Source organism: Hipposideros armiger, unplaced genomic scaffold, assembly GCF_001890085.2.
Source record: "Hipposideros armiger isolate ML-2016 unplaced genomic scaffold, ASM189008v1 scaffold_202, whole genome shotgun sequence".
Classification (NCBI taxonomy): domain Eukaryota; kingdom Metazoa; phylum Chordata; class Mammalia; order Chiroptera; family Hipposideridae; genus Hipposideros; species Hipposideros armiger.
In genome coordinates, this window is record NW_017731552.1 from 185,922 (window position 1) to 202,994 (window position 17,073).

Here is a 17,073-nt window from a genome sequence, read left to right on the forward strand (position 1 = left end):
GAGAGAGAGAGAGAGAGAGAGAGAGAGAGAGAGAGAGAGAGAGAGAAAATGAATGAGGGTTTCATCTCCCACTGTGTCACATGTGGCACAGCCCACCACAGTTTATAAAGCCCTCTTCCCAGCTCAGAATCTCCCTTCTTCCAACACCCTCACAAACAGTGGATTATCTCTTCCCCATACAATTCAGATAAATGCCCAGAGAGGGTTAGTAACTTGCCCAAAGACACACAGCTAACTGGGAGTAAAGGGACCCTGCAGTCTCCCTCATTTGTTCCCTCACACTTGGATGAGTTTGGTGCTTTGGGCAGGGCAGCCTGCCAGTCCTTCCCTGCCACACACCATACCCCCAGCCAATGCCATCCTGCACTGCCCACTTACCTCTGGACCCCTCAGCCTCCACGCCTGCCCGGTCCTCCTTGGCAGCAGCGGCCAGCTGAGCCTGGGCGGCCAGTGCTCCAGATAGGGCCAGCAGCCCCGTGGCACTGCCACCCACCAGCCCAGCAGGACGAGGGGTGAGGGGGACAGGGGGGGCATGGTGGGACAGTGGCTGGAGCTGCTGCTGCTAGAAAGGAGGAGGGGGTGAGCCAGGGGCGGGCATGGGGGCAGATGCCCAGCAGTACCCCTGGCCCAAGAGGTCGCAGAGGGTGGGGACAGGGTATGGGCCTAGGGGACGCCCGTAGGGTCTCCAGAGTGACCAGAGCCCAGGCCGGCTGCCCACCCAGCACCCCCAGCTTTAGCACCTACTGGGTACAGGGACCTGGGGGTGGAGTCTCCCCATGGCAGAGCAGGGGCCAGGATGACTCACCCCAATAAGGCTGTTCAGCTCCCCCACGGTCACCTGCTTGGCACGCTCCACCGCCTGTAGCACCTGCTGCTGATGCTGGAAGGTGGGGTTATGGATAAGCGGTGCTCAGGAGAGAGCTCCCTGTCTGCTCAGAGCCCCTGTCTGCTCAGGAAATACTCTCTGGGGCCCCCTCTCTTCTCTCACCCTCATCCTTGCCCTGAAACTTTCTATTTCTCTTTTCCTTCTCTCCATCTCTCCCTTCCCTTTTTAAGTTGTGAAACAGAGAAAAAGAAACAAAGCATAGAAATGCAGTTAAAACTAGTAATTATAAATTGGGGTTTATGAATCAGGCTCTCCACCTTGGCACTGCTGACATCGGGCAGGGTCACTCCTTATTGTGGTGTCCTGGGCACTGTGGGGGTTAAGCAGTATCCCTGGGCCCCACCCAGTTGATGCCAGGAGCACCCCCAGTTGTGACCACCACAGATGTCCCCATCTGTCTCATGGCCCAGTGTCTCTTGTAGGCAGGATCACCCCAATAAAAAACCATTGTATAATCAGCAGCCATGTACCAACCACCCAGGTCAGAAAATATAAACTGGCAATCTCTTGAAGCCCCTTCGCACCCTGCCCATCTTAGGACCCTCCTCTCCTCCCTTCCTCCCCCTCACACAAAAAGTCTTTTGTCTTTCTGTACACTGTTATCACCTACATTGCCTTCCCAAACCTGCCTGAATTTGTGCATTTGGAACCATTTTATGGCTTGATCTTTATGTTCTCTTTTGTGTCTGGCTCCCTCCACTCAACATTGTTTTAGCCTCATGAAGGGTGCGGCTGATGGCTGTGCTGTGTTTGGCATTCAATGCTGTAGAACTTTCCGCAGTGATAAAATGTTCTCTATCTGCACTGTTGGATACAGAAGCCACTGGCTATGTGTGGCTACTGAGCACTTGAAACATGGCCGGAGCAACTCCTCCCATCTACTTCCTGTTTCTATGAATCTGACTCCTCTAGGGACCTCCTATAAGCGAATATCCTTCTGTGTATTTGTCCTTCTGTGTCTGGCTTATTTCACTGAGCATAATGTAAGGGCTAACTTTTACTTGAGTGCTTACTAAGCCCCAAGCATCATCCTCATCACCTTGAATGTATCAGCTCTTCTAAACTTCACAACAGAGGCACAGAGATGTCAAGCAACTTGCCCAAGGCCACAGAGCCAAAATTCAGACCCAGGCAATCTGGCTGTAGGTCTTGAACCCCACTCCTCATCCTCAACCACCACCTCCCTTCAGCCCTGAAACCCCTGCCCCAGCCAATGCCCAGGTGCCCAGGCCACCCATCACAATCATTGCCTGCGGCATCCAGCCCTACCCAACCCCCTTCAATCTTTTTGCAGCTCCCCTCCCACTCCCATCAGGCCTACTCACCTCCTGGGTCAGAAACGGGATAATCTGAGCACAGATGCCACTAAGGCGCTTCACAATCTCAGCCTGGCAGGAAGCAATGGGGAGGGGGTTTAGAGGGGCAGCCTCTGTTGGGAGCCCCATGTTTGAGCCCTGGCTGGGCCCATGACCCTCTAGGCTGTAGCCAGGTAGAGATCCCAGTACACTACACTCAGGGGAAGGGTGCTGTGATGTGATATATATATTTGGGATTTTTGAATGATGCGGGAAAGGGAGCGTTTTTGGTTATTTACAAGCCCCTTTCAAGCACACCTGAGTTTATTACATGGTTGGAACTTTTAGCCCCATCCACTGAACTCCAGGAAGTAGAAAGGGGCTGGGATTGGAGTGAGCCACCAATACCAATGATTTAATCCTGCCTATGTAATGAAGCCTCTACAAAAACAATCTCTAGGTGGTAGAGGAGGGTGGGCGCCTCCCACCTGCTCAGAAGTGCCTGAGGGTCTGCTGTGGAGATGGCAGAGCCCATGCTCAGTAGTGCGGATGGCAGGGTGGGTGCCATGGCCCTGATTGAAGGGTTCAGTGATGCGGTGACTATCCTTTTTGCAGTGCTTGCCTGCCTTCTGGTGCTGGCTCTCGCCTAGGTCTCATACACCTCGGAGGGAGCTTACCCACGGCCCCAGCAAAGCCATGGTGGTCACCGACAACATCAGAGGGGAGGCCCCAGGAGCCGAGACCCCCAGCCTAAGACACAGAAGTCAGGCCGCACAGCCAGAGCCTGGCACAGGGCTCTCAGCAACGCTGCCACCCTTAATACCCCCCAGAAACCCCTAGTACTACAGCTTAAATTTATTAACAATTCAGAGCAGGTGACCAGCACCTGGCCCCACAACACCACTGGCTCACTGAAAAGGACTCAGCTTCCAGACTGGGAGCAGAAAGTACAACTCATCTACCAAAGGTGACTGCTGGGAGACAACACCCTGACCCTGGGCAGCCTTCGCCTCCTTCCCAACTGCACTCTCCACTGCCACATGCCCCGGTCGGTCTCCCACACACCCCCTGCCCACCAGGGTCTGAGCCAGGTGCCTCTGGGCTGGAAACAGGCAGCCTGCTGCTGCTGCTGCTGCTGCTGCTCTGGGACTGCCAGATCCAGTACCGGCCGTTCTTCTCCTGACTGCCACGCTGGGTCTGGCCACCTTCACCCTGCTCCCTAGTCTCCTGGCTTTTTCCACGTACTTCCCCTAGTGCCTCCATGGGCTCTCAGCAGTGTGGCTGGCCCCTCCAGACCTCGCTCTCCACGACATGGTGGGAGCTGCCTTCAGCGCAGGCCCACCTCTTGGGTCTGACTCATCCTACTACCCTGGAGCCCAGCCCTGCACTGCAGGGCATGCCAAGGGCAGGCCAAGCCCTCAGCCTCCACTGACAGTGGGCGCCTCAGGGTCAGGCAGCTGCTGTCCCTGCCTTAGGCCTGGCCCCTCGGCTAGGATTAGTGTTCTGCCTGAGGACCCAGCTACCTCTAGTCCCTAATAGCTCCTTGGGCTGATTTGGGGTCCCAAGGACTGTGGGGGGCTGGGAAGGACGGAGGGGGTTCTCTGGAACATGTGCAGATTAAATAACTGTGACTTTGAAAAAAAAATCTCTGAAATACAGGGCATGGAGAGCTTCCAGGTGGGTGAGCACACAGAGGTGCATGGGGAGGGCATGGAAGCTCTGTGCCCCTTTCCCATACCTGGCCCTACACACCTCCTTATCGCTTCCATCTAGCTGTTTCTGAGTTATAATCTTTATAATAAACAGGTAATAGTAAGCAAGAGCTTTCCTGAGTTCTGTGAGCCATTCTAACACATTATTGAACCCAAAAAGGGGTGATGAGAACCCCTGATTTTATAGCCAGGTAGTCTGAACTGCGGGAGGCCCAGATGCAATTGATGTCTGAAGTGGGGACAGTCCTGTGGGGCAGAGCCCTGGACCTGTGGGGTCTGTACTAATTTGGGGCAGAAAATGTCAAAATGGAGCTCAATTGTAGGAAATCCAGCGGGTATCAGAGTTGGAGAATTGGTTGGTGTGGGGAAAACCCACACTTAGTGTTGGAAGTATATAGCAAGTGGAAACAGAGTGGCTTTACTTGTAGGTTTCATCCTGGACAGGGTCTGGGCCAGGGGTACCCCATGCAGGCTGAACAGAGGAGAAGCCTTTTGGGTGGGGAAGAGGGTGTGTGTGCAGTGAAGCCTGTGCTTTTTTGCCTCTGCCTGGGTTACGGGCTGCTGTGTGTTGGGGTGTGGTTCCTACCAGGAGGGCAGAACCAGGCTCCCAAGGACCAGGCCATACCCCATGCCTGCCACCCCATGAGGGGTTCTATTTCATATACCCATGTTTCATGTCATACTCCAGTAAGACACATTCCTCCCAGCCACACCAGAGCCTGCAGAGTCCACACATACACGGAAAAGCATGCCAGGGAGGGCACCCCATGCACACTGTATTCCCAGCCCACCCGCCCAGAAGACCCAACTCTAGGCTCCACACATTGACTAATATTCGGATGGACAGAATTTAAGATTCCCTTAATCTCAGAATCTCCATCCTATTAGAAGCCATCAGAGAACCTTGAGGTCAGTCTCAGGATCTCAGGGTTAATCTTGGACAGTTGGAGTCAATTTCAGAACCCTCTAATCTAACTCAGAACCTTGAGGTCACACTCAAGCATAGGAGAGTCTCAGAACCTCAAAGCACTAGGGTCAATCTCAGACCCTTCAAAACAGTTGACAGAAGCTTAGGGCCATCTCAGACCGTCAGGCTGAAAGGGACCTCCAAGACTGTTCACCTGGCCCCCTCCCAGGACAGAAGTCACCTCTACAGCCTCCCTGACTTGGCTGCTGGCCTCTGCTATGAGCCACCCTTGACAGGGATGCCTGGCCCCGCCCACCACTCCCCTCTCTGCTGAATAAAGTCTCCAGAAGCTCAAAATCATTTTCCTATCCAGAGGCTGAAATCTGCCCCCAGTATTCCCAGAGATTCAGGTTTAGACCCCTGTTCCCTGGATCTTCCTTGCCCCAGACTGCCCTAGCACTGAGTCCCTCTCACGGCTTCCAGACCTCCACCCTACCTACTGAACACCTTTACCCCCAACACAGTTACCTGCTTATGCATTTCAACGTTGAGCCCATAGGACATCTCATAGTACTGCAAAGGAAAAGCCGGTTGGGTATGTCCACGGTGCCGATGGATGTCCAGCCCTGTGCTGGGTGACTCTGGGTCTTCCAGGAGCCCCCAGGCTGGGGTGATCACAGCAGGGCACAGATCATCCCAGCCCCACGGGACCCCCTAAGGAGAAGCAAGGCCCCCCTCCACTCTCTCCATGGAGGTGGGGCAGGTGGTGGTGTCCAGAGACCCCGGTCCCTTAGAGATGAGGAGAAGACATCTTTGTCTCATTGTTCTTAAGAACTGGGAGGGTCCTGGGAGAAAGAGCCTGGAATCCCAACCAGCCCACTTTACAGATAGGGGAAATGAAGGCCCAAGAAAGGCAGGGTCTTACCCAAAGTGGCCCAGTGAGTTCGGATTCACAACGCAAGTGTTTTCACTCCTGGCCAAGCCCTGTGTCCCACTCTCCCCATCCTGACATACTAACACCCTCACCATGACATAATGTCGCTGCATTTCAGTCTTCTCACTAGCCAACTTCTCACATTCCAGCTTGAGGCTGGGAAGGAGAAAAGGCATGAGGACCCCACTCTCCATGACCCCCAGAGGGAGACTCAGAGAGACGGGGGCACCCCACAGATACCCCATCTGGGCCAGTTTCCAAAACGATGGGTTTGACTCTCCTCCTCCCCACTTCCTTAGACCCTATCCGCCCACCCCCGCTCCCGGTCCCAGTCCCAACGCCGCCTTCCCAGACTCAAAATGTCCAAGCACCCACTGTCCCCTTCCACCTCACCCTACGCTTCCACCTGGAAGCTCTCTCCTCACCCCTGAGGGCCCGCCCTCCTCCCAGCACCCTGGAGGCCCCGCCCCCGCCTGGCCCCATCCCGCGCGCCCCGCCCCTTTCCCTGGGCTCCCAGGTGAGCTCGCAGGTGAGCTCCCCAGTGCCCCGGGCGGGGCGCCCGCGCCCCCCCACTCACCTGTGATACTGAGCCTGAAGGAACTGGAATTCCTCCTTGATGCGGTCGCAGATCTCCAAGATCGAGAACTTGAAGGGCTGGCCGGACTGAAGCGGGGTCTGAGGGGGACGTCGGAGGTCTGAGTTCCCGGGCGCCGGGTCCCCCACCCTCCGCAGCCCAGGCCCCCACTCACCGGGTGCCTCCCCTGAGGGTACATCCTGCCGATCTGGGAAGCCCCCCTCGCGCCGGAGTGTGGCTACGTGGGACGGGGGGGGTGGGGTCGAGGCGAGGTTGGTGGGAGAAAGAGAGGCTGGGAGCCAGGTCTGCCCGGAGAAAGAAGCCGGGGGGGGGGGGTGTGCGGAGGGCGGGCGGCGTGGGACAGAAGACCCTGGAGTCCCCGCGTCCCCCAATCGCGAGCGCGAGGTCGCGGGGACGGAGAGGGACAACAAGGACCCCTCCCCCGAGCAGGGGCGCTGGGCGGCGGGCGCGGAAGGTCGGCGAGCCGCGGCCGGGTGTCGGTGGCGCGGGCGGCTGGCCCCGCGCGGAGCCGCCTCCCTCCGGTGGGGCTCGGCCGGGAGCCGCGGGCAGAGCCGCCTTAAGGTGGCGCCGCCGCCCCCGCCCGCCACCCACCCGGCTCCCCCCTAAAGGGGACCGTGGCTCCTGAAGCCCACCTGTCCCTTCGACCAGTGCCCAGTGGGGAAACTGAGACTCGAGTCCAGTCCCACAAACATCGCCCCCGCTCTCTCCCTCCCCAGGGGGGCCAAGGGAAAAAAAAAGCAAGGAAACAAATACCTGGCGGCCCACGGTGGGGAGGGGAGCAGTTTGTGGTCAGAAATGGCCTTTCTGAGGACGTGGGTTAAGACTTAAGGATAGGGAGGAAGCAGCCTTACCTAGTGCTGGCAGGGAAGCCTTCCCCCAGGGGAAAGGGAATAGCACGTGCAGAGGCCCAGAGAAGGGGAAGAGGTGGGGGGCAGAGCCAGGCCCGCCTCCACACTGGACCTCAGGATTCTCTGAAAATGGCAGAGGCAGGGGCTGTTTTAATGAGATGGTACATAAACAGCCCTCAGCCTGGCCTGGCACACAGTGTGGGAGTTGGTGTTCCGATTGCCACCACCAGCAGACTGCGGGCTTCTAGAAGGCAGAGGTCCCAGTTAGAATAGAAATGGAATCTCTGCCTTCAGACTGAAGTGTCCCTGAGGGCAGGGGCTCCAACCCCCACCACAAACCTCAGACATCCAGCTACTGTCCCTCACATTCATTTGGGAGGTGGGATGTTCTTATTCCCATCTTGCATGTGAGAAACCTCAGGGTCATTCATTAAGTCATTCAACAAAACATGAATTGGGTGCTTACTCTGGACCAGACCCTGCTCTAGGCACTGGGGCTCTCAGCAGGGAACAAAACAGAGAAAAACTCTTGCCAGGTGTTAATGTCTGCACCCATGTCAGTAGGTAAGTGAGTGAGAGTACAAAAGTCCTTAAATTTAAAAGCATCACTTTCCAGCCAACAAATTTATTGAGCATCTACTATATGCCAGACATCCTTCCAGGCATACAAGGGTAGATGAAGGAGAACAGATAGAATCCTGCCTTCTCTGAGTTCGTGAGACAAGATCACAGCTTGGTAATGATGGAATTATTTGTGTGCACATAAGAAGAGTTTAGGGAGCAGTGAAAAAGGTTGACAAGAGGGAACCTACTTATCTGGGGTGTCTGGGAGAGGCCTCTTTGAGGAGGTTAATGTTGGAAATGAGACCTGAAGGATAAACACAGGAAGCCATGGGCGGGGAGGTAGAGAGATCCTGGGAGTGTTATCTGTGTGCGTATTGAAGGAAAAATTCAATGATTTCCGATTTCATTAAAATAAAATCCAAACTCTTCCCTCTTCCCACAAAGCCCTGCACAAGCATCCTCCCCGCCTTCCCCACTTTGATCCTAACTCCCTTCACTTTCACCCTCATTCATTCTGCTCCAGCCATTCTCTGTTTCTCCAACACACCAGGCACAGTCCTGCCTCAGAGCCTTTGCACTGACTGTTCCCCTCTACATGGAACACTTTTCCTTTGCTTCTTGTTATTCAGGTCTCAGCTCAAATGTCACCTCCTCATAAAAGCCCCTCCTGACCACCCATTTAAGCAGTGTTCATCCACTCTACCTTGTTATTTTTAAACACTGCATCCTATTCTCTCTTTCTAGGTCCTAACAGAGTTTTTGGTTTTGACATGATTATGTTGCTTCGTGGGTTGTTCTAGTCATTATTTGTCTCCCCCTAGTACTAAGCTGTGTGGGAACAGAGCCTGTCTTGGTCCCTGCAGAGCTGGCACACAGTACATGCTCAATAAAAAAAAAAAAACAAGCAGTGGGGATGAGGAGAAGAAACAGCTGATGCAGTTAAAGGCAGTAATCATGGGCCCCACTCCTGCTGAGAAATTCTCAGAAGCAGGCAGTTCCAGGATTCCACAATGCCAGGAGGTTGTGATTCTGATGCTGGGGGGGAGAGGGTCTGTGAAGTCCTCAAAAACTTTCCAAGTAGCCTGTCCTCCCCCTGTCTCCATGCCCTCCTGAACACTTTCATGAGGATGGCTCCACTCCTGGCCCCTACCCTGAGACCCAGCCCTGTGGGTACAGCCTAGGTGGCTCTCCTGGACACCCCCCAGCCACTAGACAAAGCATCTTCCCCAGACCTGGTAGGCCCCACGCCCACCCTGACCCCCCAAGATAGAGCATCAGCCTAGACTCTTCTTTCGCCCTCACCTGCCATGCAACTCTGCTCTCCATCCCAACAGCCCCCTGCCTGTACCAGCCCTTCATCTTCTATCTGGACCTCATGCCACCTCACTGCTCTGAGCAGCCTTCACTCTTATTTATCACCTCCCATTTGAGTCTGGCCCTCCCTCACTCAAAGCCCTCCCATGACCCCCTATTGCCCTTGGGACAAATTCCCAAATCTTCAGGTTAGCATGGATGCCCTTCACCACTTGGCCTGACCCAGCTTCACCTCCCTCTACCAGTTCAAACACTTCCTCTGCTCCAGTCACACAAACCAGATTACCTAATCTATGTTCTTTCCCACCTCTGGGCCTTTGCTTATCTCTTCCTGGAATTCCCTCAGCTCTTTTTCTGCTTGGTCAAAGCCCATTCCTTCAAGGCCCAGCCCTAAAGTCACCTCCTCCAGACATCTCCTCCAAAAGGCATCTTCCCCTCCACACACACGTTGAATACAGACTGTATAAAGTTGGTAGCTAAGTGAATATTTATTCAATAACCACCTCCTCATGCTGGAAGATGCTGGGGCCTTAGAAAGGACCCAGCCTCAGGCTTTGCTGGGAGGGCTCCCAGGGCAGGTGGATGGGGAGAGACAGAACTGAGGACACTCCAGGGAACACATAGTCAATGCCAGGACAGGGGGCCAGATCCAAGGCGGAAGCACCCTGAGCTGGAACAGGGTCTCTGCCTGGTGAGTCCACAGGAGGCTTCCTGGAGGAGGAGACCTTTACCCACCAGTATTTAGATCTCTCAGCCAGGCACACTCCACAGAGGAGGGATTTGTGGATTGCCTGAGAAGCCACAAGACCACACTCACACACACCCATCTCTTGGTGTGTGTGATCTGCCAAAAAGAAAGAGATGGTTTGCTCTAAGCAGTAGCAACCGTAACTTGGGAGCAGAATTTGGGAAGGCTCAGCTGAGAGCAGCCTGAGATGGGAGGACCACTAGGCAGCCTGTTAACTCCGTAACTCGCTGAAATCCCATATCCACCCAGAGCAGGAGGCAAAGGCCTGAGTTACAGCCTGGGCAATCTAGCACAACCTTTTCAATTCCCCAGCTAGCTTGTTTGCCATGGTGGTGGAGGTGGTGGTGAAGGTGATGGTGGTGGTGGTGGTGGTGATAGGGTAGCTTCAAGTTCCACCTCTCTGGGCCTCAGTTTCCCCATCTGCAAAATCCAGGAAGCTGCAAAATGGAGAAAGGGGCTTAGCTTCCTATCTCTCCCCTCCCACTATACAGGAAGGCTAAGCCCCCGTTCCTGGCTGGGTTTTTATGATGTGAATGTGTTTTTTTGTTTGTTTGTTTGTTTTTAAAGGAAAAATCTGAGAAGCATCGCTGGGACCCCGGATTGCTCAGACCACCTTAAATCAGCCTCGCTGTCCCAGCTACTGTGGAAATTCCTTTCTCTGCGGTGGTTGGCTGGACGCGCCAGCCAATCCGCCCACGGTGCTCCCACATGGGTCCGTGACGTTTCAATGGGAGCTGGCCAATGGGAACCAGGGAACTGGCAACCAATGACAGGAGGCACTAAGATCGGCTAGGCCAATTGGAAGGCGGCGAGGCGCTTCCAGCGGGGTATGGAGAGTGTAGCTTCTGCCTCCCTAAGAGAAGCTGAGACCATCCTGGCTAGGTTAAAGGGAGGGATCCGGCTCGATTAGTATCTAAAAACATAGAAGCGAGCCACCCTGGGAGTCTGCAGGGTCTCCCCTTCAAAACAAGAGCTCCTCGTCCAACAGATTACGTTGCAAACCCCGCCCAGCTGGCGGGGCCTACTGGGCCCCTTTCGCCGTATTTCACCGGTAGCTAAACTGAGGTAGAGAGAAGTGAAATCACGCTGAGACTCTCACTGGAGCCTGGAGGCTCCTAACACAGCTCAGTTTTTGTTCCCAAGTCAGATGAGGGAGGGATGGACCAATGTGTGGGGGAGGGAGGGGGTTGCTGGTCCCCGTGCCTCAGTTTCCCCGAGCGCGAACGGAAGAGGAGATGAGAACAGGGCTTCTCGGAAAGACTACGATCCCCAGAAGCTCCCGCGCGGCGCCCGCCCAAGCTGTCAATCAAAGTAACGTGGGTTCCTCTCCGACCCGCGCTCCCCCGCCCGCCGCCTTGCTTCTGCCAGGTCCCGCTTCCTCCCCGCCGGCTCCGGGCCCGGCGCGGTATAATTACAGCCCATTGATCCGACCCGGGCGGGAAAGCGGCTCCCTCGGGGAGGCCAAGCCTTTGGCTTCCGACATCGCCAACCTCTGCCGACCGCCCCCCCAGCAGAGCTGCTGGGCCACCAGCCAGGCCTGTCCCCTCACGCAGGCTAGGGCTCGCGGGTTACCTCAGAGGCTCGGTTCTCTGCCACGGTTGGCGGTGAGCCCCCCCCCCCCCCGCCCCCGGAAAAATTACATACACGTTTCCTTCCACCCAGGAATACCGGGACCCCTCCCACTATGTTCTAGTGCCCCCCACTGCCTCATGTGCCCTTGAGACTCTTGAGGGCCTCTCTCTGCCTCAGTTTACTCACCTGTATAGTGAAATGGTTGGACAAGACTTACTCATGAAATCAGTGTTTTTTGCTGTCCCACGTGTGAGCAACCAGGACTAGGCTATACTGGGGACTCAAGGAGGATCCCCAAGTTTGGGTAAGTGGAGGTAGGCTAAGCAGAACCTTCTCAGCCCTCCATGGTTAGGGCTGGGGTAGAGGGAGGAACCGAGGCTGGGAATGGGGGTGGAGGCCAAGCCAGGAGTGAGGTCCCTGCTTGGGAAGTTGGGAAGGCTTCTTAGATGTGGGGTGGAGGGGGTTAAACTGGGGTTCTGCAGAATGTATAGGAGTTGCCTCATTAAAGCAGTGCATTTCTGTCACCCTAACTCAAAGTAGACAGAGAAAAGATGGGGCAACCTTAAGTTCCCCCTTAGGATTGAGGAGCCATGAACTCTTGACTCCTGGCCTTGCTGGGTGGACCTCTGAGCGTTACCTGGCTGTGAAATGGGGGGAAGTGGATCCACCCATAGGCTGTAGTCCCCTCTACCAACTTTCATCAAGGTCTTTAAAGTTGACATAGACATAGGTTTCCTGTCAGGAGGCATTTCAGCCTCTCTGGGTAAGAACTGGGCAGCTCAGGGGAGAAAAGAAAGGGTGACAAGGAGCCCAGTGCAGACCTGGGCTGGAGGAAATTAGGTTGATAATAGAATCTTAAATAAGTTAAGGCCTATAAAATACTTAACACAATTCATTGTAAATGTTCAGTAAGGGGTGCCATTTGTACTCCCAGTATGCCCCAAAGAGCACTTTTCTCCCACCTGATCTCACACCCCACAGCTGGGATAGGCACTCTCTCCATTCCTCCCACATCTTTGTATCTTTGATCACCCATTAAAATGTGAGTCAGATAACCATCCTTTCCTCTGCTCAAGACCTTTCATAGTTCCCCATTACCCTCAGAATAAAATGCAAACTCTCAACCCCTGTCTGTATGATCTGACCCTGTCCCCTCCTTAATCTCACCTCCTCCCTCCCTTTCACTTACTCCCCTGTAGCCACTTGGGCTTCCTTCCTGATCTTCCACTATATCAGCTTCTGCCTCTGGGCCTTTGCATGTGCTATTGTTGCCTTTGCCTGGACCATGGTTTCTCTTCCTTCCAGTCTTGGATCAAACCACTCCTAGCAAGGCCTGGCCTGGCCAGCCTGGCTACAGTTGTCCCCCACCTCCCTGCCTGGTCAGCTTCTCTCATTTCATTACCTTCAGAAGCCTCATGACTCTCTGAACACTATGAATACTATGTATTTGCTTTTGTATTTGTGGTCTGCCCAGGCCCAGTACAGTCCCTGCCCCACGTATCTGTGGGGAGGATAAAGTGGCAAGCCTAGAGTTGCCCAGATCCTCCAACACATGGGGCAGGGCCCCAGGGCCCCTGTCAACCTGCCAATGCCAATCCAGCCTGCAGGGGTCTACTGCAATCTGAAGTCACACTATCCTGATGCCCTGGGTTCAAATCCCACCTTGACTGCTCTGTCACTGTGATTCTGTAAAATGGTGGTCATGATAGAAATGTCTTCGTGCCGTTGTCATTGGATCAGATAGCTCAGTGGCTGAACTGGCTTTGGCTATGATTTGTGTGAGAGTGTGTGTGTGGGTGGGGGGAGCAGGGCTGAAGCTGGCACCAAAAGGCATCCCCTATTTTTAAAGCCCCCATGGTCTCTGAGTTATCACTTCTATCCCACACCCCACACCCCCTCAACCCAAGTCCAGGCCTCACCTCTGTACCCTTTGTCCTGGCATCCTCCTTGTGTGACCCCAGACTGGCCCAGCCCCTAGGAGGCACTGCACAGGTGTAGGTGGGACAGCTTCTGGTTTGTGCTGAGACTTTTCATCTTCTCTGGGCCTCAGTTTGCTCACTTGGAAAAGGGGGCTAGCCCTTGATTATGGTACCTGCCACAGTTGTTTTTCCTTGGTTGGCTAGTTTATCCAGTTGACCTTGTCACTTGGCCTCAGAATCTACAACAAAATACTCAGTCCTGCCTCCAGGCTTTTGCCCTCCAGGTTCCCTCAGCCTGGAACACCCTCCCACCAGGCAGCCACCTCCTCCTACGTGGCAGGCTCCTCCTGTCATCCAGGTCTCAGCTCAAATGTCACTTCTTCAGAGAGGCCTCCTAGCTCCTGCCCTTGCTGGATTCTTCTTCGCCACCGTTCTCTGAAATTATCTTTGCTAGTTTATTTTATGTATGTATGTATGTATGTATTTATTTATTTATTTTTAAAGATTTTATTGGGGAATTGGGGGAGGGGAACAGCGTTGGGGAATCGGGGAAGGGGAACAGACAAGTTGCCGTCCTCTTGTTCTTCAGTCTAGTTGTGGAGGACTTCGCTTCACTGGCCCATGTGGATATTATCATTGCCGCTCATGGGTAGCTTACAGGAGCCCACTGCAGCTCCACCGCAGCCTACCAGTCACTGGAGACTCACGGCAGCCCAGCTCCAGGTTGAGCTGTTGTTCACCATCTTAGCTGTAGCTAAGCATCACTGGCCCCAATGTGGGATCCGAATCAGGGCCCTGCTGCTCAGAGCTGGCGTCCCAAGCCAACTCAACCAACTCGCCACTTGCCCGCCCTTTGCTAGTTTATTTGTTGTCAGTCTCCCCAAAACGCTCCAGGAGGGTCGAGAGGGGCTACGTCAGGGTGTCCGGGCACCCAACACAGTGTTTGGCACACAGCAAGTACCCAATATACTCTGGTTGCTGGTGGGTCTGGCTGGGGGGGCGGGACCTGGCCAGAGACGCCTAGGGTCACATAGTCCTGCGCTGGGGTCGGCAAACGGCAGCTGCCATTCAGGGGCCCTAGGACCACCCCCTCCCCGTGTCCTAGTCTCTGGCTGGCAAAGTGCCAGGTCGCCTGCCCCCTCTTCCGCTGCAGCAGTCGCTGCGGGGAACCTACCATTACCTATGCTGTCGGGCCCAGTGCGTTACCCAACAGGCCGATTCAGGCCCAGCGGGGTACGCGGAGCACGGGTTCTGCCCCTCCCCGCGTTGGGATCCCGGAGGCCTAGAGGGGAGGAGGAGGGGGGAGATGAGGAAGAGTGGGGCGAGGGGAGGAGGAGAGGCGGGGAGGTAAAGCGGGAGGAGGCTGAGGGGGAGGACGGGGAGGGGAAGAGGGCCGAGGGGTTGGAGGGTCAAGGGGGGGGAGGGGCGGGCTTCTAGGCCTGGCAGGTGCCCAGCAACAGGGCCCAGGGGGCCTGGGTGGCTGGAGAAGCTAGTCGGAGGGAGCGGGAGAATGGCGAGGTCGGCGGAGAGGCGAGGATGGCAGGGAGCGGGCACAGAGCGAGGACGCACGCGGGGAGTAGGAGGGACAGATAGAGGGAGGAGAGCTCTAGAAAGACCTTGGAGGATTGAGGGAGAACGATCAGAGAAAGCAGAGTAAGAGAGAGAGAAAGATCAGAGACACCCAGAGGCAGAGAGGTTGGAGAGAGATAGCCAGAGGGGGCAGAGATCCGGGAGAGACTCTCAGAGGGACGTCCTTGGTGGTGAGTCATGAGTTGGGGTGCAGTGCAGCTCCTTCCTGCAGCTCCAAATGTTAGTAAACATAGTAAGTACCCCCATGGGCCTCCTCCTGAGCCCCTGCCTCTCTCCCCTCCAGCCTGGCTCCTCAGTCCTGGGAAGATCTTGCTCACTGCACCTCTGGGTGCATCCCTCCCAGTCTCAAACACCTCCCATGGATCACAGAGCCCCACCCCCGTGGCCAGGCTCCTGCAGGGCAGGCCCAGAATCACCTATCTCACTGGCTCCTCCTGCTATTTCCTCACTTTCTCCTTCAGTCTTCACTGAACACCTACTGTGTGCCACAGACAATTCTAAACTAAGCCCTGGGAATTACAGAATGACCAAAAGGAACCAAATCCCTATTGTCACAGAAGAGACTTACATCAGAGTGGGGAAATCTGAGAACAAGGGAATCTTTGTTGACTTAAGTTGTGCAGAGCCATCAATGCTGTGACAATAAAGCAAGCAGGAGAGAGGGGGTGGTGATAGCAGAGAGTGAGGTGGCTCTGGAGACAGTGTGTTCCAGGCAGAGGGAAAGGCCCTGGGGGGGGGGGGGGGACACTGCTTGGTCACCCTCAGGCATGGAAAAGAGACCAGAAATGGTTAGGGTGAAGGCCCTGAGGGGATTAGGGATTGGCGGCACAGCTCTTTCCACCCGGTCCAGGTCCAGAAGCTTCTCTTTCTCTTCCACAAAATGGCTAAGATCCTGGACCCCATAGCTTGGACCTTACTGCATCAGAAGCCAGAGTCCATGGCTGTGTGCCCTTGGGCAAGTCACATGGAGTTTCAAGTCTCAGTTTCCTTATCTGTGACATGATCCTTCCTTTACTGGTATTTTCAAGAATTGAGAGACAGTTGAAGCCCTTAGCCAAGACTGGTGCATAACAGGTGTTAGGCAGATAAGAGCTGTTTGTTATCCTGATGGTTTGCTTTCCCATCCTGATTATTTCTGGTTTCTCTGAGTGGGGCCAAGAGCTCTGCCAGTTGAGAGCAAGAGACAGCTGTGGCCCTGCCTTGTTTTGTGGCTTTGATGATTTCCTGCCTCAGTTTCCCCCTATGCACAGTGGGGAGAACGTGAGACCGTTTAGAGGTCCCTAATTCCACCGTCACTGCAGCACAGCTTGTTTTCATTTCTCTTCCAAGTCCACGTTCAAGCCCAAGCTGCAAACACCCAGATGACTCGGCAAGGAGGAAGGCCACGTAAATATTTCAGGCAGCAGATGTACCTGGCCAGCCTGGACTGTGAATGTTTAATGTGTCACATTCTAGTTATATATAGCTCATATTCCAAGGGTGTTTTACTCCTGAGCTGGGAAATCCAGAAATCTTGCTCCTGCTGAGCCCTGGAGGCCAAACCCCAGGAGGAGGTGGGCCTGACTCTGGGGTGACACTGTTCCCAGGAGCCCCTCACCCTGGGGGTGCAGAAGGGGTGTGTGGGGACAGGGGCTGAGTCAGTCTCAGGCCACAGGGGCCTGTGGGATTTTCCAACATGGACGATATTAGAACCATTGTATAGACGGAGAAATCAAGGCACAGACAGAGCCAGAAACCCTCACACCCTTGTTTCACGCAGACCTCCTGCTGGAAAGACCCTTGGAAAGAGGGAAGGGGCTGGGAGAGGGGAGGGGTCCGTGAAGACAAGGGGTCTTCGAGAAGGGACCCCCCCCCCAGGAACGAGGTCTGAGGGAGGGCGGGGTAGTCAGAAAGGTGTGGATTCACCTCAGTCTCCGCTGCTCCCCTCCCCTCAAGTCCCGCGCCCAAAGAGCTGGGAGCATCGCTTTCCCGCCCCCTCCTCCTCACATTGCCCCCTCCCTGAGTTTCTCTACCCCTCCCCCTCGCCTCTTTCCCTCCTTCCTTCTAGTCCTCTTACTCCCTCCCTTCCTTCTCTCAATCCCCCTCCTTGGCCCCTCTTCTCTCCTTGTCCCCCTCCTCCCTCCCTCCTGTCTCCCCTTTTCTCCCTAACCCCCCCTTCATTCTCTTCCCCTCCCCCTCCACCCCTCCCT

General features: G+C 55.1%; 1 protein-coding gene and 1 pseudogene across 5 annotated transcripts in view; one reads left to right on the plus strand and one right to left on the minus strand.

The window, feature by feature from the left end:
• Positions 1-6,613, minus strand: part of TLE2 (TLE family member 2, transcriptional corepressor) — a 20,780-nt gene extending 14,167 nt beyond the window's left edge. For 2 of the 5 annotated variants that reach the window (XM_019653468.1, XM_019653466.1), the window contains exons 1-2: positions 806-880; positions 379-559 (exon numbers count right to left, since the gene is read on the minus strand). In XM_019653468.1, coding sequence (XP_019509013.1) covers positions 379-534 — 156 coding nt within the window. In that variant the 5' untranslated portion in view covers positions 535-559; positions 806-880. Of the gene's footprint in view, positions 1-367; positions 563-805; positions 881-2,211; positions 2,275-5,328; positions 5,374-5,826; positions 5,891-6,311; positions 6,410-6,483 lie in introns of those variants that run through there. The other 3 variants (XM_019653471.1, XM_019653470.1, XM_019653467.1) reach the window with 3 other exon arrangements.
• On the plus strand, positions 2,607-3,796 carry LOC109388614 (transmembrane and ubiquitin-like domain-containing protein 1 pseudogene; annotated as a pseudogene).
• Positions 6,614-17,073: the final 10,460 nt, after the last annotated feature.